Source organism: Cupressus sempervirens, chromosome 3, assembly GCF_028749045.1.
Source record: "Cupressus sempervirens isolate cs-2001-9-10 chromosome 3, ASM2874904v1, whole genome shotgun sequence".
Taxonomy (NCBI): domain Eukaryota; kingdom Viridiplantae; phylum Streptophyta; class Pinopsida; order Cupressales; family Cupressaceae; genus Cupressus; species Cupressus sempervirens.
In genome coordinates, this window is record NC_143120.1 from 621,804,735 (window position 1) to 621,832,634 (window position 27,900).

A 27,900-nucleotide genomic window follows, 5' to 3' on the forward strand; every position below is an offset into this window, starting at 1 on the left:
TTTGTTTGTAGTTGGGCTCTCTTCTCATTTGGTCTCCATTTTTTATTTTGAAAGCTAGGTCATTATTTTCAAAGAGGATCTTGTAGGTTTTGATCTCCACTCTCCTTTTTGTTGATGATGTGGTTCTTTGGGCCTCTTCTTCCGACAGCTTGCAGAGACTCCTTGATGGTCTGGCTTCTTTTTGTGATCAGCTGCAGCTTGTGGTCAATTTGTCTAAGACTCGGGTTATGGTCTTTAATTGTTTAAAGAACTCTCATCTTCATTTCTTCTTTCAGGGTCAGGAGGTTGAGATTACTTCCTCTTATATGTATCTCGGTGTGAAGTTCTCAGGGCTGCACTTTAGTTTGAGACCAGCTATTCAGTCCAGAGTTAGTAAGGGCATGGGTTCCCTGGCTTTGTTGGAAAGACAATGCTTTAGGCATCATTTTTAGGATATTTTGTCCAAGTTGTCCCTTTTGGACTCCTTGGTTCGTCCGACAGTTCTCTATGGCTCAGTGGTTTGGGAGCCTTCTCTTATTGCTTCTGATTGGGCTTCTATAGAGAGGGTTTAGACGTTGATGTTAAGGCGTATCATAAGATGTCACAGACTCACCCCTCACAACATTGTCTTAGTTGAGTTTGGAGTTCATCCTCTCAAACTTGCCGCCATTTTTGACTTGATTTGGTTTCTTCATTGGTTTCGTGGTTTTATGGAGTCGGGTGTTGACTGACACATATACTCTAAAATGGCATACTATTCTTCTGTTGAGATTATGAGATCTGAAACCTCTACTAGGTCTTGTTGTTGGTATGCCCAGGCCACCTCTTTGTTGGGTTCGATTGGTATTGAGATAGATCGTCTTCCTCCTTACCAGTTTTCACTTGATGCTCCTTCTCATCTTCTCCCCTCACATTAGGAGTTGAACGAGCATGTCAGACAGGGTATTTACAGACAGTATATTACCACTACTTGGAGTAATCCCCTGGGTGATCTTCAACCTAGGATGGTCTTCTATGCTGAGCATTTTCTTGAGATTCAGGATGGTATTATTGTTCGCCTATCTCTATCGACTTGGAATCATGCCTTACGATTTTCTTTAGGCTCATTCAGAGTTGGTTCTCACCGCCTTAGGGCTTGGACCGATCACCATTTGGATCGAGCTGATCGGATATGTCAGCTGTGTACTTTGGTAGAGGTTGAGACTGAGATCCACTTCATTTTTCCATGTCCTCTTTACTATGAGATCAGAGGGAGATTTTATTGCTTTTTCAGAGACTGTTCTTTTCTTCCGATGTTCTTCACCTATATTGATCAATGGTGTCTTGCACTTTATCTTTAAGAGGCCACCCATCTTTGAGAGATTAACCTGCAGTCTTTTATACCTTAGGGACGTACTTTAGACAAACTCATTACTGCCTTTTTCTCTCCCTTGTCTCCTTTATAGGGTTTGAAAAGGCCTTCCAATACTTCTCATTCCAGATCGATTAGACACTGCACCAGTCTCTCTAGGTAGCGATAGTCCTACAATGGTTCTACACGACATTCTGAGACTATGGATCGTTCACGGGTTTACCCCTCTATTACTGATTTCTTTGTGATAAGGAAGGACCCTTAGTCCTTACCTTGTCTTCTTTCTTGTTTTGCTTCTAGCTTTTGTTTCTTCTTAGTCACCGTTTGGTGCTTCTGGTTTGGCCGGCTCTTCAGTATGTTGTTTACCGTACTGGTAAAGAAATCAACGCATACGGACAATGGTACAAAATAGCAGAATTATACTCGCATATGCCAGACATACATTATGCTTCATAAGATGAATGATAGAAGATGAATACAATGATCTTAGACGGGATATAAATACTATCCGCGGAACCTTCCCGAAGGAGTCCATCGAGCACAAACATTATGTCCGCTACGAACTATTTACCCGTCGGCTACAGAATACAGAAACACCGACGACAATCACCCCATTGGCTACAGAAACACCGATGACAATCATTCTGTCGACTACAGAAACATTGACGACAATCCAGTCGGCTGACACCATCCCCCCCAAAAAGAAAAGCCGTCTCCAGACGACAAACAAACAAAATACATTAACAGAGTGACTACAACAAAAAATCTGCTTCTGTCACATCACTTCCACATTCATCCCGCTACATCTGTAGCCTTTGCTAACACAATACTGTCTCCTCAAGCTGACCTTGATAGCCCCCCGTGCTGCTTTCTTTGCTTCCAACACTGGGTCCACTGAGCTAAGTGTCACTGTACTGCCTGCTGGATGACCCACTCCTCCCGAGCTCTCTATGCATCCTCCAAGACAGCCTCTTGGTCAACACCTACTCCTAGTGCCTCTGGTACACAGACACTCCATGCCTGTGGCAACTTCAAGTCTTCTCAACTGGTCAGACTCCCACGACTGATATCCACAACGACTGGGCTGCCAACACCAAATTAACACTCTGAAACCCACACAAAACTGCATGAAACACACCATTTCTGTCATTTTCTGCTGATTCCACACTCTTTTTGGCAATCACTGATGCTTCCCCTTCCCTTTGGCATCATCTGCTACTCATTCTGAACTGTTTCAATCTGTCGTCATTTTTTTTTTTTTTTTTAATAAGAAAACCCCTCACACCCATCTTCTACACAAACTCGAAATATCTCTCCTCCACAAATGAGAAATAGAACTCCAATAATCTATCGCTAAAACTTTAGCTTCAGATCTCCTAACATACAAACAAACCCTTCCTGAACTGGGGCAAAAACTTTCATCCAACAATCCGCGAATGTTCCCCCATGGAAGTTTTCTTGCAGCGAAGATGGCAAGGAATAATAACAACGGCAGTATATTGTTTTTCACCCACGGCAATTAGATTGAAATCCACGGCCTCTAGATAATGCCATGGGAACAGGTCCTCCACCAAATGCAACGAAGAGAAACTCGTGGAAGATGTAGAATTTGTGGCTTGACAACCCCGCGGAACACCTCCCGCGGATAGGCGCCCGCGGAGAACCTCCCGCGGAACACCTCCCGCGGACAGGTGCTGCCCGCGGAGCACCTCCTGCGGACAGGTGCCTGCGGAGCACCTCCCGCGGATGGTTTTTTTTTTTTTTTTTCATTTTTTTGTTTTTTTCTTTGACAAAAATAAAATAAATTAAAAAAACAGCACCTCAATTTTGCCTCCAGGCGTCGCCATTCTGCAACGACAACGACAAGGGAATCATTTGATCATTCTGTGACGGTGACGGTGATGGCATCTTCCTGGTATGATAAGATCTATTGATTGCGTGAGGTACCTCTTGCTCGTCCAGCGTCCCGAACTTTACCACTTGATTGTCGTCGACCTCCCGGATCTGATATGGTCCAACCCATCTTGCCTCAAACCTTTCCTGTTTGCTTTCATTCCAATCGTCGTACTTGAGTACCAACTGCCCCGGCTGAAACTTGTCGAGTTTGTCATGCCACGCCTTATGCTTGGTCTGTGTCACCTCCGTCGCCCACTGTGCCTGCGGTCGTCGCGCATCTAGATTATTTCCTTGCTGTTGGCACCCTTCAACCAATTTTATGGTGCGATGCATTCTTTTCTTCTTGTGTGGTCCGTTCATCATGTACCGGACGGTGGATTTTTTCTTTTTTCTGTGTTTGTATTGTATGTCGTTCCCTTCTTCAGCTATAACCTCCTTTGCGTCATCTGCTTCTCTGTATTCCTTTGGACACTCATTTTCCTCTTTTTCCTCACCTTCATCGACCCTTAGCATATTACAACTCGGAAAGAGTTCGTAGTCTTCTATTTGCATTCATCGAGTCTAGGTCGTCGTCATTCAATCCTCCTTCTAGTGTCAATACTCCTTCGTTTGGTTCCATTCTCCTCTTTCCTTCGTCATCATTTCCTTTGTCGTCACTGTCGCCTTCACCTTCTGAGTTTGACGATGCTGCCTCCTCACCTACCATTTGTGTGTGCAGGTCAATTATGAATCTTTTGCCTTCGTGCTCTATTGATAGGGTATTTCAATTCCAATCATGTTTTACTTTTTCTTGCACCAACCAATCCCATCCCAGAATAGCATCATATCCTTTTCTTTTCAATGGAATGACCACAAAATTCAACAAAAATGGTTGCGTACCAATAGTTACCGGTTGCGCCCTCAAGGTTCCTATCGGTTTGATCCCGTGCTGGTCTGCCGTGAGCAACTGGAATGTAGGTGGCCATAGCGTTGGCTTTCCCAACTTCTTCCAAGTATCCTTCGGCAACACATTCATGTCGGAACCTTCGTCGACAATTGTGTCTGTCAGAACGTTTCCCAAAATCCCCATCTTGATGACCGCCGGATGCCATCCGGACGTGAGTGCCAGTAGCATTGGGTCTGTTGTCATCACTTCCCTACTGCCCCTTCTTGTGTCCTCCGTTGCTTTCGAAAATGATGTATGATTCAGAATGGCCGTCCGTAACTGGGGCATTGTGAGGTCACTTATCTTGACCGGTATCTTCGTTTGTAAGATCTGCCGTACAATGTTTTGTTCTGCGAAGTTCCTTGCCAAGGTGCCGGTGATGTTCTTCAACTCAGATGTCCCTGCCGACGATGCCTTTCCAATTTCCACCTGCACTTGCCCCAATTTTCTTTTTTCCTTCGCCAGCAGTTTTGCTTGCCTCCACGTAATTGCCAGAACCTCCTCTTCATCCGTGCTGACAGTGATCAAGTTTACTTCAGACTTTGGGCACTTGGCATCTTCATGGTCGCCGGGTCTGCACCATCTGCATAATAATTTCGGTGTGTTTGTCGCTGTACAATCCCACGCAAAATGACCCCACAAATTACATGCTCGGCATTGAACAATCGGCCGTTCGTTTGCATCATACTGGGTTCGACTTCGGCTCCCATTATTATTTTTATTATTCGCATTGTTGTTATTTTGCCCTCTGTTATTATTCCTGTACCCTTCGGATGTGGCACCTGCGCTATTCATGTTTCCACTATTGCTCGACGGGGAAGCCTCCTGTGTAAGAAGCACCTGCGGAGATTCTCTTGTCTTCATGTTAAAGGGGCACTCTTTTGTCGAATGGCCCATGATCTGACAAATGTGACAGAATTGGTTCTTTGGACACGATCCTTTAGTATGACCGTTGGTCTTACACTCCGTGCACCACGGCTCACTGCCTTTTGGCTCCTTCTGCATGTTTTTAAACTTCTCCATCATGCAGATCATGTCCTTTTGTAAAGCACGAACCTTCTTGCTACTGCCTTCATCGTCGCTGCTATCTTGTTCGGCAGGGTCGTCGTCATCAGAATCAGATGAGCTAGTGTTCTTCTTCTTCTTTGTTTTCTGCTCACTTTCGAGGTCCAATGCTCTGTTATAAGCTTCCGTGTATGACGACGGTGGCACAATTTTCATTTTCCTCCGTTACTTCAAGCGTAGGCCTTCCACGAACCATCTTTTCTGAAGTTCATCCGTCGGCTTACTTTCCATTTTGTTTATCAAGTCTTTTAATTTTCTGGCGTAAATGTGAACGGTTTCGTTCTTCCCCTGCTTAGTATTGAAGATCTCTGCTACGATTTCATTATCATCCCACAACAGTTTAAATTCTGCCAGAAACTCTTTTTTAATGTTATCCCAACTGTTTAGCTTTTTTGGATCTGTATCAGTGAACCAATCAATTGCTACGCCTCGTAGGGTGGCCGGAAATTGCCTCATCCAGTCGTCTTCATCAGTTATCCCATTTGCCTTCCAGATCGTTTCACATGTTTTGCAATGTCGAATGGGATCGTTCGTACCATCGCCATTGAACTCCGGCAGTTTTTCTTTTGGTCCCACCATCATGATTGGTTTTTGTAAATAGGCATTGCTCGGTCCTGTAACACTGGCACTGTTCACTCCCACACCGGCGATCTGCACTCCCGCACCGGCGGATTGGTCTCCTGTTTACCGTACAGGTAAAGAAAATGAATGCATACAGACAATGAACATGAACAGCAGAATTATATTCGCAATAGTAGATGAATGATGATTTACAATGATCCCAGACGGGCTATAAATACTACCGCCGAAACCTTCCCGAAGGAGTCCGTCGGCCACTAGTATTCTATCCGCTACGAATTATTTACCATTGGACCGTCGGCTATAGAATACAAAACACCACCGGACTGTCGGCTACAGACTAGAAAATACTACCGGAACTATCCAGTCGGCTAACACCATCCCCCCCAAAATAAAGTCGTCTCTTGACGACTAACAAAATTAGGAGACAACTTACAGACCACAGAAGAAACTAGAGAGAAGGGGGCGTCCCAAAAGTGTGCTGCTGGCGACGTAACTCATACACCTGCTCTGTCCTGATGCGGAGATCTATCTGAATCTGAGAATTGACTTCGACGGCCTCCTTTAGAAGAGAGAAGGGGGCGTCCCAGAAGTGTGTTGCTAGTGACGTAACTCATACACCTGCTCTGTCCTGATGTGGAGATCTGTCTGAATCTGAGAATTGACTTCGACGACCTCCTTTAGAAGAAGTGCCGTGTCCATGGCCTGCGTCCTGGCTAACTGCATCTCATGCTCAGCCGCATCCTTATCTCGAACCGCTGCCTCCGTACCTTGCTTAGCCACGTCCCTCTCCTGCACCGCTGCTGCCAAATCTGCTAGTAGTGCTGCCCGCTCTGTGGCCCATGCTGCCTGCTAGTCAGCCAAGTCCGCGGCTAGCTTCTGTTTAGCCTCAGTCTCTGCTGCCAATGATCTCTCTGCTGCAACCCTGTTTGCCTCTGCATGCTGACGACCGTAATAAACATCTTTGTACAGTCCCACAATCTCATGCCAGTTGCATCATAGGAGTGTCATTGGGTCCCAACTCCGGCTCAGTGGCCCAATCTGCCAACATCTCAGCTGTCTCCGTTGCCGGCCAGCCACTGTCTATAAAGCAAGTCTGAAATCGCCGAGGACAAATCCCACGGATATATGCTCTGATCAAGTGCCACTCCCTCTGCCGAGTCAGGGCTTGAATTGCCACATCGTGGCCCTTCTTCAATGCAGATTTCATAGTCCTGAGGTAATCCCGACACCTTTACTCATCTGACCCATAGTCCTCCTTGGCGAAGGACTCCAATAACCATTCCGCATCACTGTTTTTCTCCTCATCAGTGGGAGCCATGCCCACATCCGGTGCCGCCATCTCTGCTGTTGGCGCAACCACGGCATGTGGCATTCCCTCCTCCTGAAGCTGAGGCTCTGGTACCGCTGGCCATGTTTTTGAACGCCTAGGAGATTGAATGGAGGGACCCGGCTTGGCAGGAGTGAGTTGGAACTGCTGCCTAAGAAACTCACTAGCTCTATCCATCACCTCCGGTTGGTCGACCTGCGCAAGCTCCATGTTTATCTCCGGTACTGGTTGGGCTGACTCGGCCTCTGCTAAAAAAGATGATGAAACGGTGACCACTGCATCACAATCAATGACCTCCAACCGAACCTGCGGCTCAGATTGTGGCGATGGTGACTCTGCTCTCGGTGTGACTGCGTCGGTGACATCTGTTGGTGTAACTGGAATCACCTCCGCTATAGCCGTCGGCAATGACTCGGCAACTATCCATGGGACGGCATCTGTCACTATCTGTGGAACCACCTCCGTCACTGTCCGTGGGACATCGGCTTCCGCTGGAGGAGTCATAAGAATCGGGGCATGGCGCTGACCAAAGGCTGGAATGACTGTCGAAGAGGTAGTCAAGTGCGCTGAAGTTGACAGCTGAGGCGGGGGAAAGAATGTGGGCCCACTACCTGCTGTCTCACCGTCAACTTCAGCCGATGTGCTCTCCTCTTTTTCCACGGATTCAACCCCGTCACTTATCGAAGTGTCCTCCCGTCCGCTATCTGTCTCTCCGGAAGGGGCCAATTCGCGGAGTACTTTCTTGTGACCTGCTGCTGACCCTCCTGTATCTAAGTGTTGTCAGTAGAATATGGGAGGCTCCTCGTATGCCAACTTGCCCCTTGGAGGAGCCTCAAAGCCATCCATTGGAATCTGGCTAGCTGCAGTCTCTAGAAACAACCCAATGGCATGGTGCGGCATGAAAAATGTTCGGTGTTGAAGCGTCATCCTGTCGGCAAGTACTGAGGCCCAATCATATACCACTCCCTACATGATACCATTCATAAACACAATCTGCGGCAATGCAATATCTGAGGCCCGGGTGGCGCCTGTCAACCTGCTTTTGATAACGTCCATGATACAACACCAATGACCCTCCCGAATAAAGTCTCTACGAAGCCCTCTGCACTTTGTCCCCTGAACTACTGTCTCCCTCTCCACGGGTGTAAGATCCCTGCATACTAGAGCTATCCAATGCTCCTTCCGTTCCCGTGACAGTTTATGATTCCTGATTTCCACTTTCCTGCCATCGGGGCCAGGGATGCCGAAAACTCGAGTGAAATCCCCTGGTTTAAAAGATACTGACATCTGATGTTCTTTGTACAGGAATGTACTTGTTCTGCTCCGGGCGCTATATGTTTTTATCATAGTGCGCAATACTGATTCAAACAACCGGATGGAAAAAGTGGGAAGCTAAATAGCCCAATGTACCTGTGCTTGCCGCAAAATCTGTTTAATTTGGTCTGCCTCGGGGGTCTCCTGCCACCACTTCCGGCATTCGCTTCCACTAAGACTCTCAAACTGGACAGTGAGATAAGTGAGTTCCTCCTTGGTTTTCTGTTTCTTGCTACTGGAACCGGAAGGGCCTGCAACTCGAATCCCTACTGCCAAAACTCTTGAATTCTTCTCCATATTTGCCGCCAACTGACTCTTCCACGGCTTCCGCTTGCCTGCTGACTCCATGCAACAATGACTTATTTCTTCTTATTTTGTTTCCTCCGTCCGTTATAAAAAAATCTCAGCCCGTGGAAGAGGAGAAGACAAATCTTAATCAACAGTGCTGCCAATTAAACCAATACTTGCCAACAGCTGTGTGTGATTGTCCTTCCTTTTTCTACTTTTTGAATTCTTACAACCGCATCATTTGCATTCCGAACCGTGCTCCACTCCTTCCATTACGATAAACAGTTGATATAGGTTGTTATCGGCGGAAGAGAAACTCTGACTGGCGGACTGAATCTTTTGTCTTACCTCGTGGCCTTTCTGTCCTCACCCACGGCCTTCCTGTCCTCCCCGCGGCCTTTCTTTTTCTACCCGCGGCCCATTCTTTCGTCGGCGGCTACCTGTGGCGAGGATTTTATAAAATGGATGTTGGAAGCGGGGGCTCTCTTTTCTGTGGCTGGAGGCGTGTGATCGACAGTCTCTGTTTTTATTCAGACATAATGGGTAGAGGTTTTTCCCTTACAACCTCCTGTTGAATACAACCCCTCAAGTATTAATGCCCGTAAGTCTGATAAAACACCAATGGTAGTGAATAACTGGAGACAAATTGAGTTACAAATCGCGGTGTAAAAATAGAGATACACCTGGTAATCCCTTCTGTTCTTAATGGCTTCTGATATATAGTTGATCACAACCTCTACCTCCAAATGATTGCTCAATTAACCACCGACTATAAGAAATTCATTGCATACTCATTCTTTACTGGCACTTCACCATGATCATAACAGTAAACAAACATGGGAAATCTGCAGAAGTTGTCTTTAGTTTCTCCTTTTATTTATTGAATGAGTGCAACTTTAGTTATAAATCAGACAGTGTAAAGCTTGGTTGAGCTCCCATGCACAAGTGCGTGGTAATTCGAAGTCATGTATTGAGGCTGGTGGCTTTCTTCATACTTGAAGTTGCACTCTACCAATATATTTGTGCCTCATGTAAATTCTCAATACGCATATGATTTTTCAGACAGAAAACTCTACCTTCCCTTGAGTCACATGAATGGCCACGATTGTTCCCTTCGATCAGTTGATATAATATAATCTCATGTTCTCTCTCTGTTGTTTTTTGTTCTGCCGGGAAAAAAACTTTAGGCCCGCGGACAGCTGCCCGTGGGGCTTTTAACAGCCCGCGGACAGACTGTCCGAGGGACTTTCCGTAAACTCTCGCCGCGGGGTCTTCTGCCCGCGGGACCTTTCGCTAGACTCCCGTGGGGTCTGCTGCCTACGGGACGTTCTCTGCCGGTGGGCCTTTCTGTCCGCGGGTCCCCTTTTTATTTTTTATTTTTTAATTTTTTGTTTTTTAAATTTCTCAAGTAACAGAGGTACTTGGGGCACCGTTGGACGATGCCGCCGCCAGAGAGTGCTATACTGATGACGAGGGAGGATTCAATGACAGCAAGAACTTCCTTGCACGATATGGTTTCAACTTGGATCCGTTAACTGACTGAGCTATCTCTTGTCCGTCCAAGGTTGCCAATTTGATTGCCCTAATGTCGCCAATTTCTCGGATCTGATATGGTCCAACCCAACACACTTTGAATTTTCTCGGCTTGATCTCATTACGGCCGTCATACTTCAGTACTAATTGTCCCGACTGGAATCTGCTATGTTTCAAATGCTTATCATGCCAGAGTTTGCGTCTGTTCTTTGCCACTTCCGTTGCCCATTGTGCCAACAACCGTTTCTCCTCTAGTTTATTCAAATTATTCAGTCGCTCTTGTAAGCTTTCGTCATCATCCAGTTTGTTTTTCAACGCTATTCAGAGACTCGGAATCATGAATTCTGCTGGGACCACTGCTTCCTGTCCAAACATTAGCTGGAATGGTGTGTGCCCGGTCGTCACTTTGAATGCCGTGCGGTACGCCCAGAGGGCAGCAAGTAAGTTCTCCTCCCAATCAGCACCTTCCACCGCGCAGGATTTGTAGATGATGAATACCAGAATTTTATTGGTGGCCTCTGCCTGCCCGTTTGCTCTTGGATAGTACGGACTTGACAGTGAATGATAAATTTTGAACTGAGTGGTGAGCAGTCGAATAACATGATTAACAAAATGACCTCCCCTATCACTTGTTAATTGTAATGGGATTCCATACCTTGTGATGATCTGTTCATAAATAAATTTTGCGGTATTGACGGCCGAGTTATCTGGTAGCGCACGGGCCTCTACCCACTTGGTCAAGTACTCCGTTGCAACAATGATGTAGCGACATCTTCGAGTCTTGCTCACCCTTAGTGGTCCAATAAAATCTAGTCCCCATCGCTCAAAAAGTTCCTGCGCATGAGAGGGTTGAAGTGGCATGAAATCTCTCTTCAGCGGCTTCCCAGCCCGTTGGCAAGTGTCACATCCGACGACCCATTCCCGTGCATCATTGTACACCATCGGCCACCAGAGTCCTGCAAGTAATATCTTCCGTGCAGTGGTGTCAGGCCCCATGTGTCCTCTCGCGGGACCCTCATGTGCTTCTTTTAACACCTGCGGTATCTCTTCTTCCAACACACACCGCCGAAGAATATGATCCGGCCCCATTTTGTAGAGCAACCCATTGATTAATTGAAATGTACGACTCCTGATTATCAACTTGCGCCTATCATTTGGTGACATCCTCGTGGGAAACTGTCCTGTTGACAGGTACTCGCCAATACTCCTGTACCATTCCGGCAGTACCCCAATCTGAAACAGCTACGCATCAGGATAGTCGTCATTCACACCATCCGCTGGTTCCCCTGTTTTGATCCGCGACAGGTGGTCGGCACTGACGTGTTTCTTTCCCGGCCAGACAATGATTTCGAAAGTGAATTCCTGCAACAGTAGTAGCGATCTGCTGATCCTCCCTTGGATGACGTGTTTGTTAATCATGTACAACAGGGCCTGGTGATCAACATAAAACACAAACGGTGTAGAAAGCAAATAATGACGGAATTTTTGCACAGCATAAACCATTCCGAAGGCTTCTCTTTCAGTCGTGCTGTAGTTCTGTTCGGCCTTTGAGAGCAACTGGCTGGCAAAGTATATTGGATGATCCAGTCCGTGATTGCCAGTTTGTGCCAGGGTTGTGCCGATCGCATAATTGGAGGCATCCACATGAACATGAAATTCTTTATTCCAGTTCGGATATGCCAGGATGGGTGCCATAGCCAGTCGTACCTTCAGCCCTTCAAATGCCTCATCCTGCTCTTTCTCCCATCTGAATGATTCTTCCTTGCAGGTTAGCTTATCTAACGGCTGGGACACCTTGGTAAAACTTTTAATAAATCTCCGATAATAACCTATATGCCCGAGAAAAGATTTTACCTCCGTCACATTAGTAGATGGCTGCATTTCAAGAATGACTCACCTTATCGGGATCCGTTTTTAATCCTTCCTTACAGACAATGTGTCCGAGCAATCGGCCGTGCGGAACCATAAATCTGCACTTTTTGGGATTGAATGCTAGCCGGGCCCCGCGACATCTCTCCATACATTCACCAAGTGCTGCCAGGTGTCCATCCTCCATGCTAAATATTGACCAATCATCCAAGAAGGCCTTGAAATTTCCCACAGACATCTTGTCGAAGATATGTAGTATAATCCGCTGGAATGTGGCCGGTGCATTACACAACCCAAAAGGCATCCGGTTGTACGCGTAGACCCCATCTTCAACAACAAACGTTGTCTTCAACTTATCCTCCTCCGCTATAGAAATTTGATTATATCCAGAGAACCCGTCCATAAAAGAGTAGATTTCATGTCCCGCGACCTCCTCCAGAATGCTATCTGTGAATGGAATCGGAAAAGGATCTTTGATCGTTACTGCATTTAGGCATCTGAAATCAACGCATATCCGGATCTGAATGGTATCCTTCTTCAAGGAAATGACTATTGGTGACACCCATTCGCTGATCTGTACCTTGAAGATAATGCCGGCTTCCAGCATTCGGTTGATTTCCTCCGTAACCCGTGCGGCATAGTTCTTATTCATCCTGTAGGGTCGCTTCTGTACAAGTACAGCTCCGTCCACCAACGGGATGCGGTGCACACACAATTCCGACAGTACTCCTTTGAGGTCCTTGTATGTCCATGCAAACACATCCTTGTAGTCCATAAATATCTTGAATGCCGCAGCCTTGAGTATTGGATCCCAATTATCTCCGACTAGTATGTTCTTCGGCTTTGCCTCGTCCCCCAAATTCATTGTTTGTAGCGGAGCTTCGTTGTACTTGATTGTCTATCCTTTACTGAATGCATGGGCGGGTGTAACATCCAACGGTGCCTCCCTCTCCTTCACTTCAGTAAACTCCTTTGGATATTCGTTCTCAATTGACAGAACATTACAGCTGTGAAATAATCCATAGTCCCCCATTTGCCAGTGGTAAAGACCGTTGACGGAATCTAAGTCGTCATCCATTGTTCCCCCGTCCAATTGGAGGATGCCCTCCTGATCCGGTTCCATCCGTCGTCTACCTTCGTCCTCCTCTCCCTCAGAATCTGACGACAGAGCCTCTTCCCCTACCATTTGGGTATGCAAATCAATGACGAATCGACGGCCTTTACTTTCCAGGGATAAAGTGTTCTTCTTTCAGTCGTGTCGAGCTCTTGCTTCGATAAGCCAACCGCGGCCCAGGATGGCATCATAGCCTTTCCTTTTCAATGGAATCACCACGAAATCCATGAGGAACGACTGGGTGCCAATGGTTACCGGCTGTGCCATGAGAATACCCAGTGGTTTAATTCCACGTTGATCGGCGGTCAGTAGCTGAAACCTTGGAGGCCACAATGTCGGCTGTCCAAGTTTCCTGCAAGTTTCTTCTGGCAATACATTTACGCCGGACCCTCCGTCCACTATGGTGTCTGTGAGAACATGTCCAAGTATCCCCATCTCGACAACTGCAGGGTGCCGTCCGGATGTTAGCGCCAACAACATCTGATCTTCTCCTCCCGTAACAATTTCCTTTTCTTTTCGTTGACTCGGTTCTCCCGGTGATATTTCCTTCTTGAGGCTTGATACCCCTGCCATATTTGAAAGAGCAGAACGAAGTTGGGGCATGGTGAGAAGCAAATCACTTACCTTTACTTGGACCTCCGTTTGCAAAATTTGTCGTACTATGTTTTGTTTTGCGGAATTTCTTGCTGAAGTGGCGGCGGTGTCCGGAGGAGTTATTGCTTGAGATACTTTTCCAACCTCCGCCCGTGCTGCCGCAAATTTCTTCTTTTCTTCGGCGAGGTCCAGGTATTCTTTTGCTTGTTGCCGCGTAATTGCCAGAACTTCTTCCTCATCGGCTCCAACAGTGATCAAGTTCACTCCGGATTTTGGACATTTTGAGTCGTCGTGATCGCCGGGTCCGTTACATCGACACAATAGTTGAGGTGTATTTGCTGTTGGACATTCCCACACAAAATGTCCCCACAAGTTACATGCTCGGCACTGAATAATCGGTCGTCCGTTTGCATCATACTGAATCCGGCTTCTGCTCGTATTGGTATTGTTATTGTTGTTATTTTGTCCACGCCGATTATTCCTGTATCCTCCAGATGTAGTGCCGGCGGCATTCGTGTTTCCGTTACCACCTGATGGGGAGGCCTCCTATGTGAGAAGCACCTGCGGAGATCCTCTTGTTTTCATGTTAAAGGGGCAATCTTTTGTCGAGTGTCCCATGATCTGACAAATGTCACAGAATTGGTTCTTCGGACACGATCCTTTAGTATGACCGTCGGTCTTACATTCCGTGCACCATAATTCACTACCTTTTGGCTCTTTCTGCATATTTTTAAACTCCTACATCATTCGAACCATATCCTTCTGTAAGGCACGAACCTTTTTGTTACTACCTTCGTCGTCGCTGCTATCATCTCCAGCAGATTCGTCATCATCAGAGTCAAAGGAGCTGGTTTTCTTCTTCTTTGTCTTCTGCGCACTTTCAAGGTCCAGTGCTCTGTTATAAGCATCGACATATGATGACGATGGCACAATTTTCATTTTCCTCCGCAACTTCGAGCGTAGGCCATCCACAAACCATCTTTTCTGCAATCCGTCCGCTGGCTTGCTTTCCATTTTGTTTATTAAGTCTTTTAATCTCCTAGCATAGACGCGGACAGTTTCGTGCTTCCCCTGCTTGGTATTGAAAATTTTCGCTACGATTTCATTATCATCCCGCAAGAGTTTAAACTCCGCCAAGAACTCCTTTTTAATCTTATCCCAGGTATCTAGCTTCTGCGGATCCATATCTGAAAACCAATCAATTGCAACACCCCGTAGGGTTGCCGGAAATTGCCTGGCCCATTCGTCGGCATCTGTGATTCCATTTGCCCGCCAGATCGTCTCACATGTCTTACAATGTCAGAGGGGGTCGGCTGTACCATCGCCTTCAAATTTCGGCAGCTTTTCTTTGGGTCCCGCCATAACTCTGGAGGTTTGCACTCCTACATCGGTTGGCACTCCCACACCGGCGGTCGGCACTGCCACACCGACGGTTGGCACTCCGGTGTGCCTTCAAATTTCGGCAGCTTTTCTTTGGGTCCCGCCATAACTCTGAAGGTTTGCACTCCTACACCGGTCGGCACTCCCACACCGGCGGTCGGCACTCCCACATCGGCGGTCTGAACTCCCACACCAACAGTCTGTACTCCCACACCGGTGGACTGGTCTCCCACACCAGCGGTCTGCACTCCCACACTGGAGGTCTCGACAGCTGCGAACCTTGGTGAAGACGAAGGATCCGCCGAAATTGCAGAAGTCTATCTTGGACGAAGAGGTCACTCTACGCTCGTGCTCCGTCAGCATTGCGAACTGTGCGAGTTGATGCTCTCCCGTCTAAATTTTCTTCCCTCGGCGAACACAAATTCCAGAACTCCTCCCGTGCTTCTTCCACCAATTCCACCCGCTGCCGAGTCTCCTCCAACAATTCCTCCGCACTTCGGTTTCCGTCGGCAATCTTTTGGAATCTCCGTCGGCGTTCGGCTTGCTGTGCCAGAATTAAATTCTCTTGCGCAATACGGATTCCATCTTTTCCCTTTGCCTTATTCCGATCCTTGTTAAGCTGATTTGGCATTATTCTTCATTCCTCCCACTTTCCAGATTCATAAGGCAACGACGCCAAATGTTTACCATACAGGTAAAGAAAATGAATGCATACAGACAATGAACATGAACAGCAAAATCATATTTGCAATAGTAGATGAATGATGATTTACAATGATCCCAGACGGGCTATAAATACTACTGCCGAACCTTCCCGAAGGATTCCGTCAGCCACTAGTATTCTATCCGCTACGAATTATTTACCGCTAGACCGTCGGCTACAGAATATACTGCCGGAACTATCCAGTCGGCTAACATCTCCTTCAACGACGGTCTGCACTCCCACACCGGCAATCTGCACTCCCGCACCAGTGGAGTGGTCTCCCTCACCGGCGGTCTGCACTCCCACACCGACGGTCTGCTCTCCCACACTGGTAGACTGTTCTCCCACACCAGCGGACTGCACTTCCACACTGGCGGTCTGCTTTCCCACACCGGCGGATTGCTCTCCCACACTGGCAGACTCAACAACTGCGAACCTTGGTGAAGAAAAAGGATCTTCTGAATTTGTCTCCCGCAGAAGTGTATCTCGGACGAAGAGGTCACTCCACGCCCGTGCTCCCTCGGCACTCTGAGCCGTGCGAGTCGATGCTCTTCTGTCTGAATTCTTTTCCCTCGGCGAACACAAATTCAAGAACTCCTCCCTTGCTTCTTCCACCAACTCCACCCGCTGTCGAGTCTCCTCCAACAATTCCTCCAAGCTTCTGTTTCCGTCGGCAATCTTCTGGAATCTCCTTCGGTGCTCTGCCTATTGTGCCAGAATTAAATGTTCTTGTGCAGTACGGATTCCATCTTTTCCCTTGGCCTTATTTCGATCCTTGTTAAGCTGATTTGGCATTAATCTTCATTCCTCAAACCTTCCAGATTCATAAGGCAACGATGCCAAATGTTTACCGTACTGGTAAAGAAATCAACGCATACGGACAATGGTACAGAATAGCAGAATTATACTCTCATATGCCAGACATACATTATGCTTCATAAGATGAATGATAGAAGATGAATACAACAATCCTAGACGGGATATAAATACTATTCGCTGAACCTTCCCGAAGGAGTCCATCGGCCACAAACATTATGTCCACTACAAACTATTTACTTGTCGGCTACAGAATACAGAAACACCGACGACAATCACCCCGTTGGCTATAGAAACACTAACGACAATCATTCCATCGGCATTATAAAGACATACAGCAAGATTATCATAGGTTTCAGGAGGTGGGCATACATTTTGAAATGTAATGTATGTCATAGTAAACCATTCAACAACTCATATGATCAGGTCAAAGATCATTTTATGGGTCCTACTGGTAAAGAAATAGGAATGTGCAAAGGAAACAAAGATGGGAAAAGGATGAACAATGCACAATTAGTAGGATTTATAAAAATATCAAGAAGCCAATGATCGTTTAGTTAACAAATTAAAAAAAGTTTGTATCAACCATCATCTAGAAAGAGCAAATATAATGTGTCCACTGATCATGTTGCATCCTCCAAACATGCATTCTTTCAAGTGGGAGAGGAAGAGGAAGAAGTAGAAGTTATTACCCACAAAACAAGTGCATTGGATCAAGCATTCAAAATAGAGGCAAGAGAGCTTGTTAATGAAGCAATTGCACATTGCCTTTATGCCAATGGTCTTCCTTTCAACTTCGCAAGATCACCATAGTAGAAGGAAATGGTCGCAACCATCCTTAGACCACTGATTGATTATACCACTCCAAGGTTTAAAAAGGTGTGTGCTACTCTTTTGCAAAAGGAACATATTTCTATAGACAAAGCCCTTCAACCAATTAGAACTTCTCGGAAAACTTCTAGTATAACTATTTTGTCTAATGGATGGAAAGATACAAGAGACCCACCATTGATTAATATGATTGTCATGTCCCCCAAAGGGGCAATGTTTTTTAGAGCGGTTGATTGTGAAGGAGAAGTTAAGGATTCACAATTCATTTTTAGAATTATCATTGAGGCAATAGAGATGGTGGGTAATGTGAATGTGGTCCAAGTGGTCACAGATAATGCCAAAACTTGTGGGGGTGTAGGTGCTTTGATTGAGTCTTGATACAGTTGTATTTTTTGGACACTATGCAGCATACACTCTCTCAACTTGTTCATGCAACAATTTGGTACCCAAATAGATTAGGTCAAGCAAATATACCAAGAGGGAGAAGATATACATATGTTTGTGACAAACCACCACATGTCACAATCCATATTTAGATTATCAAATTATTACTTGTATATAACTCTGCTTAATATGTACTGTCATATTGTTAACTTGCATAGGTTGTTGAGACTAGATTTGCATCTCATACTATTGTTTAGAGATGAATCCTCATGGTGCATGGGGTATTGAGTCAAATGGTTATATTTAACCTAATGGAGAGAGCCTAAAAGGTCTAGGCTTTGGTCTTGGATGACACTTGGTGGGCTTGTGTGCAACTTGTCTTGGATTTAGTTGAGGCTATCATGACTATGCTATGCTTTGCCAATATGGATGTACGTGCTTGGGGGATGACATGGGTACCATGGTAGAAAAGGTAAATCTTTTCGTACAAGCACATGAGTATGACCACATCGAATGTGAAGCCTTATGCAATAAGGTGGAAGCAATCATTCATCATTGTTGGGAGAAGATGACTACCCCATTGCACCTCCTTGTATATGCTTTATCTCCAAGGTAATATAGCTAGGACATACTTGTTATGCCAGATAGAGTTGCACCATATGTAGGTGAAAAAGTTGCTACAGTGCGCTACAATGCATTTGCAAGACTTTCCAAATGATGAAATGCACAAAAAGGTGAGGCTAAAATTTGACTTATTTGCTTTGGGATCGAAACTTACTCTATATGCAATAAATGACCAAAATGACATGTGAACTATCACATGGCGGTACATGTATGGTCAACCATTCAAGAATCTAGAACCTCTTGCAATAAAGATCTTCTCACGAGTAAGTTTTTATTTAGTTTTGTTTAACAATTGTATTCTACAATTTAGTGCTTAACATTCTTTAATTTTCTTTTCATTTGTACGTTTAATTTTGTGAACACTATTCAGGTTGCAAGTTCTTCTGCTACTAAACGAAAGCAGAGTACATACTCTTATATCCATTCACTGAAGCGGAATTGGTTGGGCTCAAAGAAAGCCGAGGACTTGGTTTATATACATACCAACTTGTGTCTTTTGCCACATAAGGGGGATGGATACAAGTAAGGGTCAACCTAGCTTTGGGATGTTGCCCCTGGATGTGCAAACTTGGATGAAACGTTTTAGGATCTATAGTGACAGATTATGATGTTGATAACATCATGGCATGTGCATCTAGCACAAGTGGAACCATGTTTGGTTCAAATGAACTTGCAAGTCTTGCAGCAAAAGATGGTGAGAGTGTAGATTTTTTTGAGAATCCTTATGATTCTAATTGACTTAATTTGATTTGTGAATCTGAATCTTGACTCTTGATTGATCAACATTGAATCATGAACTATGTTTTAATTTTGTAATTCAAATTGCATGGAATCTTGAACTTGAGTAATTTACAAATTAGATATTTCAATTTGAACTATCAATGGTGAAGTATCATGCTATGGAATGGTTTATTTTTGTATATTTCTTGCATTTCTTTGCATATATAAATTATAGTATATGTATAACTTTATATATATCAGAGAAATGAAAATTGTCGTGATTAGTCTAATTGAGGTGATTCAACGATTTTGCTTGAGCTGACTGATTTTTTCTGCTATGCTGAATCGGCTTGGCGATGTTTTGCTAGAAATCGTCATGAATCATTGAGTTAGGCGATTTTGGGTGATTTTGCCCTAAATCATTGAGCTATGTGCCTCATGACTTGGCAATTTTATCTTCTCTTTTCTTTTGATTTTCTTTTGTTGGTTGCATCTCAATTACAATTTATGATTATTTAAATTTTTTATAGTTCAATTCACAAATATTGGTGTTTTGGAAACACATAAGATATATAGTTACAAATAACTTAGAGAATACCCTCCTTGACCGAACATAACATGAACTCCAACATTTTTAGAAGATTAATCAAATCCTCCTTAACCTCTTTCAATCATATGCGGCATTTACAACCTCTCATTAGATTAGATATATGATATTTCATATTATCAAAGCAATAAAAATTAGTCATTAATTTTCAATGAATTCTTGCTCTAGGACTCTGCATTTCTCCTCAAATTCAATGCACTAACAAAATCCAAAGAATTAAAATTTTCCAATGATTAGAAGTAAAGATATCAACCTACTCTAATTCAAAGTTATAGTGTTACTATTTACAATTTTATACTTTAGTGTTATAGATACGTGTTTCATGGAACATTTGATGTCATTGGTTTCATGGATTTTACATAAATTTATGATTTGACGACATTTATAATTCTATATATCCATGTGCAATGATTATGTTTTCTATTTCCTTCAACCACAATTTACATTTTATATATGTGATGGATTTATCAGTTATGTTCCTTGTTTATGTATGTTAGCTTCTATTTGATGATGTGATAGTGTGTTTAAGTTATATTCAATAAAAGGTGCATGAAATAAGTTTCAAATTGTTAAAATCTCTAAATTACAAGGGTTTTTTTCACTTTGTCGATTCATAGGCCAATTAATGGGCAACTAATAGCCGATTCACGAGTCAAGTAGGCGTTTTGATTCTGAGTTTTGGCTCTTTGACACAAACACACATACGCACCCAGACTCCCCTCCCCCCAAACAAAAAATTGTGCATCTGTAGAGCAACACCTTGCACTTGCATCAACATTAGAACTAGCATTGATAACTTAACTTTATAGCAATAATTTAAGCCATTTAATGATTCAATAATAATTTGGTCACTGAATTAATATTAACTCACAAAATACATATCCTTTTAATATAAATTCTGAAACATGAGTTACACCTATTATTTCCCCACGTGACCAATTTCATTTTCCAAAAATAGAAAGGCTCCCTCTCAATTATCACCAAACTTTCCATAAATAGTAAGTTCACAAAACTAAGCCCAAATAAAGTCCAATCTGAGCCAAAGAAAGATCAAATTGGAACATACTGAAATATGAAGAAGGCAAGGCCCTTCCATAACTCAACCTCACTTCATAAGACTCTCTATCCACAAGAATGAACCTACGAGGATCACAATAATAGGCCAATCCCTCAAAATTTGATGTTAACAAAAATGGGGACATTACAGCTACACAAAGTAGCTTCTCTTGGACTTGGTGTAGTAATGGATCAAGGAAAGACTTGTCTTTTTCTTACCCTTATTGAGGATATTATGGATACACATAAAGAATAGTGCATCCATAAGGCCTAGCAAGTGATGAGTTATGGTCTCTTCCAAGGCAATAGGAGGGAAGTAGTCACAAGCTGCCAAGTTGACTTAGAGAGTTGCGCAAAATTATTTCTTTTGGACTTGGTGAAAAAATGGATCAAGACAAGGTTTCCCTTTCTCTTACCCTTATTATGTGCAAGAATCTAGATATATGTTTAATATATGTTTTGTATGAGAATTTTCTAACTCACGTGTAGGTTAATCTACTGAGGACTATTGTTAAGCAAGAAAGGCACCCTACGAAGTAGGACACCTTGGGTGGATGCCTAAGTTTTGCCACCGAGGCCAAGGGGCCAAAGTTCCGCTCTTGCGCTTAGTATGAGTTGGCTTGGTCAAACCCATCATGACCCAATCTCTATGGTCTAAATTTATTTAAGAGTAATAATGATATAGACGATTGTATTTTAAGTTTATACTTTAGCTTGTAATGCTATTAGTCTACATGGATATATGTTTGCACTTTTGTACCTTTTGTGGTTGCAGGGTTTTAACCAAGGACATAATGAAGAAATAAAGTCATAATAAGATAACTAAAGTGAACCTGAAAGTATGAATCTCTGGGCAAAAGTTGGTCAAGTCTAAATTAATTTTTGATGGCATTACAAAGGTGGTTTTGATCTTTGAAGTTCAAAGACAATGTCTTTAAAGTTTTGTACATTGGTTAATATGATAGTTGTGTAGGAAAAGCTACTCACAGTGAAAGATTTGCATACGATTGGCATTGCTTGAGGGAAAACAATTTTGGGAACAGAGGACTGCCGTGTCCCTGCTAAGTAACATCTAGATGATAGTGTGGAACCTTTATGAAATCACGGAAAAGAAGAATGTCAAAGACTTCAGGATCATTAGTTATCAATGTTACAGAGAGCTGTAAAAGAATTTGAAACCCTAATTATGATGTCTCCACCCTTTTATTTAATGAGTACCAAACATCTCAATTTTGTGAAGACTCTGAAGGGACAAAATGGCAAGCATGCTCAGGATACATCATGAAAAGTAAATAGAAGACATAATATATCTGTTAACAACAGTGAGGGAACATTACACTTGCTCTATTTTTGAGAACTTTCCCACTAGAGGCACCACCCGCATATTCAAGTTTCCACCTTATCAATTTTTCTTTTACTAAGGATGATTTATAACATGTTCTTCACAAACTCTCTTCTTCACACTGCCATGGTGATAATAAATTTACCACAAAATTGATTACAAGTCTCCTTGTGTAGCTCTCACACAACCTTCTCTCGATGCTTTCTTTAAAATGCTTCATCAATCGAGTACAGTCTTTTATGTTTTCCTATAGATTCCATTATATGGGATATGGGAAGACTTGCTATAAAATCACTTTAGAGCTTTCTTTCCAAGGACACTTTTTATGACAATGTATTAACCACCTTCAAATTTTAACTAGAGGTAATTGAAAGATATTATCATATTTTTCCTTTAGCACCCTTATGATTGACTTGCTTAATGTTTTTCTTTTGTTTCGAGGACATTTTTAATGTCAATGCATCACATGCCTTAGAATATTAACCAGAAATAATTGAATGCTTCTATCATCTTTTTAGTTTTTAAATTTATATTGTAGTTAAACTTGATTTATTGAAATTGATCAAAGATTTTATTGACTTTATGACACCTCTTGTCAGGAGATTCTTTTGATCTTGTGATTTGTGTTGTGGAAAATTATTTCAGCCAAGTCAGAGGATTATTCAATATTAGTCATAGGATTATTTGATATTATTGTGTTGCTTGATAACTATATGACTTCATTTGTAATGTATTGTAGAAATCACATATGAACTATCGAGCATGGCGGCACCGATATCGGCTTGTGAACCATATGCTAATACCACAAGTAAGATTTTAACATCTATTAGTTTCAAAAATATGCACATCATAAATAGGGCATTGGAGTCAAAAACTACAATGCTGACAAGTTAAAAAATATATTGAAAGAAGTTAAGAAATGTTGGGTAATATGACAAGAAATATTCTATTTAGATTATATGAGCTTGATCGATCCATGGCATGATTTGATTTTTGTAGATCCATCCAAGTGTAATAGCCATCTGATATCTTTTTTATAAGAGTGACATTTAGAGATGTTCATGTTTTGAACTTTTGCTGCGATTACGTCAATTATATAGGTTTCCAAAGTCCATGAATATTTGTTGGTGATTAAAAATATATAAAAGAAGCATGAAAAGACATCAGTAGAGAAGCATTAAGTGAAATGTATTTTTGTTCTATTCATATACATCGATTTACAAGAGAAAAGATTTGTTGTTCCATATAGCACATCAAGAGTTTCTTAGTACCTTTGTCAATTTCGCTTTGAATGTTTTTTAACCATATGAAGAAATAGTATCCATTTTAGCTTATTTATGAAATCGTAAGTATAAAATATATTGTTGCTCGGAGTACAAGAAAAACTGGGAGGGGCAGACTGTCATGAGCCATAATTGGTGTATGCCTAATATATTATTTCTTTAAATACATATCTATTTAATGCAATCAGATTTCCACAATCCATGATTTATAATGTTGATTTTCTGGAATAGATTGTGTAGAGATTTTTCATCAACGTTTCGAATCACACTACGTGATCCATCGTCAGGAAGAGAGAGCAAGAGATGTCAAATTATGTCACACTACATAATTTGACATCTCTTGCTCTCTCTTCCTGATGATGGATCACGTAGTGTGATTCGAAACGTTGATGAAAAATCTCTACACAATCTATTCCAGAAAATCAACATTACATATCTATTTATTTGTTCAATTACTGTGATTATTTCTTAAACATACTTGTCAATGAACCATGAATATCAATCTATATACAATTAATAATACTGTTAGAAATAACAATAATCAATCAATTTATAATGTTTCAATTCCTTATTCTCATTAATCAATATTTTGAGGAAACAATTATGTCAATGTTGCCAAATAACGTTAATAATAATAATAAGTTTTTAAAGTAATTATTGAATATATCATTAATAGCATTTTCAAAATACTAATTATAATACATATGCCTTAATAGACAGTAAATCTCAATTGTAATAAATCAGACAATAACTATAGTATTTAGTATTTACAATCTAACCTATATCAACTAACAAAATGATTGAGGACTGAATGCTTTATCAAAATTGAGCGACAAAGGGTCACATACCTTGTGATATCACTGATTAGGTGGTATATAATGGGGTGGGCATACTATTCCATAACCACTGAAAAAGAAGGAAAACACGGATTGACTTAACTCCAAATCAGCATTAAAATAAGGGCCAAAGCATATAGTACATACTTTACCATGTATAATGAAAAATATGTTGGTAAAATATATTAATGTTGAAAAGGGAGTCAACAAAGTTTAAAGAGAACAATAAAATAAAGCCTTACGGAATGTTATTGAAAGCTAATGCTATATCAATAGTATGGGACTATGCATTTTTGAATGATTATAAATGTGGTGATTAGAGTGCATATTTATATATAAATCTGAAATACACAGTCCCAAATAGTTAGCAAAAAGAATGAGGAGGTATTACATGTGGAAAGGGCAGCCATAAATAAGTCCATCCATTATTATAAGGGATATGAATGGTTTAGGCCATTATAGAGTGAAGTTATTAATATTTTTAATATTGATATGAATAGTATAAATAAGAATTCAATAGACTTATAAGAAATCACTCTGGTCATAAAGAAGATAATAAATTCATAATTAAATATGAATTAAGTCAAATATACTGGTAAATGTAATTAATAGATACATATAAATAATTGGACATGAGATCAATGAATATATACATGTGTATCTGTTTTTATATACACACACACACACATATTGGGGTTATACAATTGAGAATTTTAATAATATGATTAATTAAGTAGTTATAATAATGAGACTTTTTTATTAAATTAATGTGATATTATAATTGCAATATAATTAATATTATAATGTTTACTAAGCTAATTCTTTCACTACTCACTAATACAACAAAGTGGATAGGATGTTTGTGAAGGGAAGCTTAAATTGGTCACAGTGAGGAGAGGATTCCCAAACCAGGCTTTGTTCACGAGGGATCTTCTTGGAGATTCTTTCTACCTAAGCACAATAATATTACCATCTGCATTAGGGTTGCGATTAGTAAAGGATTAAAGTATTGAGGCCTAAGTATGTATTGTTGCTAAATATGATTTAGATGCATAATGGCATATGATGATTATTAGGATTGACATTCTCTTAGCTTGCAACATTACAATCCTTTGTACGATTCAAAACCCTAAATTAAGAATTTTACAACAAATTAAGTGAGGCTCTATTTGGGGTCATTAGATAATTACATTGCTGATGGTGTTTCAGTTATTATCTAAATAATGTTTAAAGTTTTGAAGTAAAATTGTTCATTTAACTTAGCATTATTTAAATTTGTAAAGAAACTTTATTCTGGCACCAAGGGAGTTATAAGGTGTCTTATTATTTTTTTTAATGATTTTTACACGTGAGTGCCAAAATAGGGAGACACAAGGAGTTGATGAAGTTAAATTTAAAAGATTGCACAGCCCTATTTAGGGACTTGAGCTTGAAGTTGGACAAAGGTAGTATGTCACTCATTTACTTAGGCTAAAGATAATTATTTCTGATATTTTCTATAATAAAAACAAAAAGCCCTGCGTGGTTTTCAGAGTTGATGCATCTCATCCTTTTGTAGGATAAAATTACTTTTGAAAAAGATTGGCTACAATAGTGGAATATCTACTGTAGTGGAAAATCTACTTTGGTAGTAAAATACCATACAAGTATTTCACATATGCATTTTGTCAAGATATTTTGGTGGTTTCTTTTAGCGAATGAAGTGCAAGTTTCAAACAATCCCTTTCCTGGCATTGAATAAAATGAGGATTGGTGATCATCTTGTGGCATTGTATTTTGAGGGTTTTGGAAACCCTTTTTGATGGAAGAATTGTCATTGATGTCAAAGGATTTCATAAGCATGTACAAAACTACTAATGTTAGCATCATCAATGTCAAAGGGACAAATGAAGGCATAATACTAAGTTTAATGCTGGATTCATAAAGACCATGTGAAATAGATTGATCAACATGGCAGAGAGGTATAAAATCAACATATGATGACAATGGCAGGAATTGACCATGACAAAAGCACAAAGATGTATAGATAGAAGAAGAGACCAATTCATATCAGCACACCGGAAGGACATGAATAATTAAAGAGAGTATATATCAAACATCAGAAAGAAGCACTTATGGAACATATGTGAGACACAGGGACAACAATCATTTATATAGTATTACAACTATGACCAAGTGATTGTGTAGATGAGAGAGTCGTCCAAGCCAAAGTGAAATCTGCAAATTAAAGTGATAAGTTAATCAAATATGTACATCAACACGGTTTGTTTAAAAGACAAGTTAGCAGTCCTCTTAAGAAGAGGCATTAATTCTTCATCAGCATCAACAAGTAATGGCAAGAATAAATAAACATCAAATGTAGAAACAGTGATGCAAACACAAATGTTAATAAGGAATACATATGTTATGGAAAGAAAAGACACAGTGATCATGATTTCACCAAGAGTTTTCATGTGCAGCAATGAGCATGTAAGAGCATTGACTGAAAGGCCCGATAAAAGACATAACACAGTCATAGTCTCTGTTCATAGTTAACATGGAGGTCTACAATTATAATGGACATGATTGGCAGCAACTACTGTGGGTTTTATAGATAAGTCGACACAACAATCAGAAATCTGAATTTGTGAACAAACAATGATGAGTCCCAATTAAGACTAAGCGATAGACATGGTCTGAGCAAGCATTTGGCATGTGATATGTTGGAGACACGTCCAACAGTTGCCTCTGGAAACTTATGGCAGAATAGAGATATCGAAAGTATGAAGAAACAGTCAAAGACACATACAAGGACAATACCTACAAGACAAATCCATCATGACTATCAATCAGTGCCACTTTGTATAGAAAGTTCATAATATATAATCAACAGTGACAAAGACAAATAAGCATCCATGTCAGCCATAAGAGTCCACAGATGCAAGTGGCATGAATAAAAAACCAATGAAAATTTGAAAGAGACAACAGCGACATGTATCATCATAACATCGATGAGTAAATAGGAAGAAGCCGGCAGTCACCTTTGGATTATGCAGATTGGGTACTGTTGGTCTGACAGGGGTTTATGAAGCAGCCTCCAAATAATTGAATTTGTAACCATCTCTTGTTAAAAGGATTTCCGGCAACCATAATGTAATAGATATGTGATGAGTGATGATATTTGTGGATGATGATGATTTGTGTGAAGGCTTCATATCACAAAGGCAATGTACGTACTCTAATTTATGGCAGAGATCCATAAGTGTGAAGACCGCGAACAAACGAAATAGCAGTGCTGTATATACTATCCGGGTCCAGATTTTTACTGGTTTCTCTATGAACAATATGTCTTGAACCCGATTTCTTTGTTTTCCCCTTTTTAAAGTGAACCTTAGAGTATGAACCCAGTTAACAAATAACCAACCATATGGATGACAAAAAAATTCCAGAACGATATTTGTTCGAACTCATTAAATAACACATTCAGGAAAATACCCGCATG

At 41.6% G+C, this 27,900-nt stretch overlaps 1 protein-coding gene across 4 annotated transcripts in view; it reads left to right on the forward strand.

The window, feature by feature from the left end:
* LOC149568201 (Protein prenylyltransferase superfamily protein) overlaps positions 1-27,900 on the forward strand; it is a 318,133-nt gene that overhangs the window by 153,378 nt on the left and 136,855 nt on the right. For 3 of the 4 annotated variants that reach the window (XM_089821208.1, XM_089821209.1, XM_089821206.1), the window contains exon 7: positions 23,040-23,108. The exons of the other annotated variant lie outside the window; for it this stretch is intronic. In XM_089821208.1, the coding sequence (XP_089677334.1) occupies positions 23,040-23,108 (69 nt within the window). The remainder of the gene's footprint in view (positions 1-23,039; positions 23,109-27,900) is intronic. 4 annotated transcript variants of the gene reach the window in all.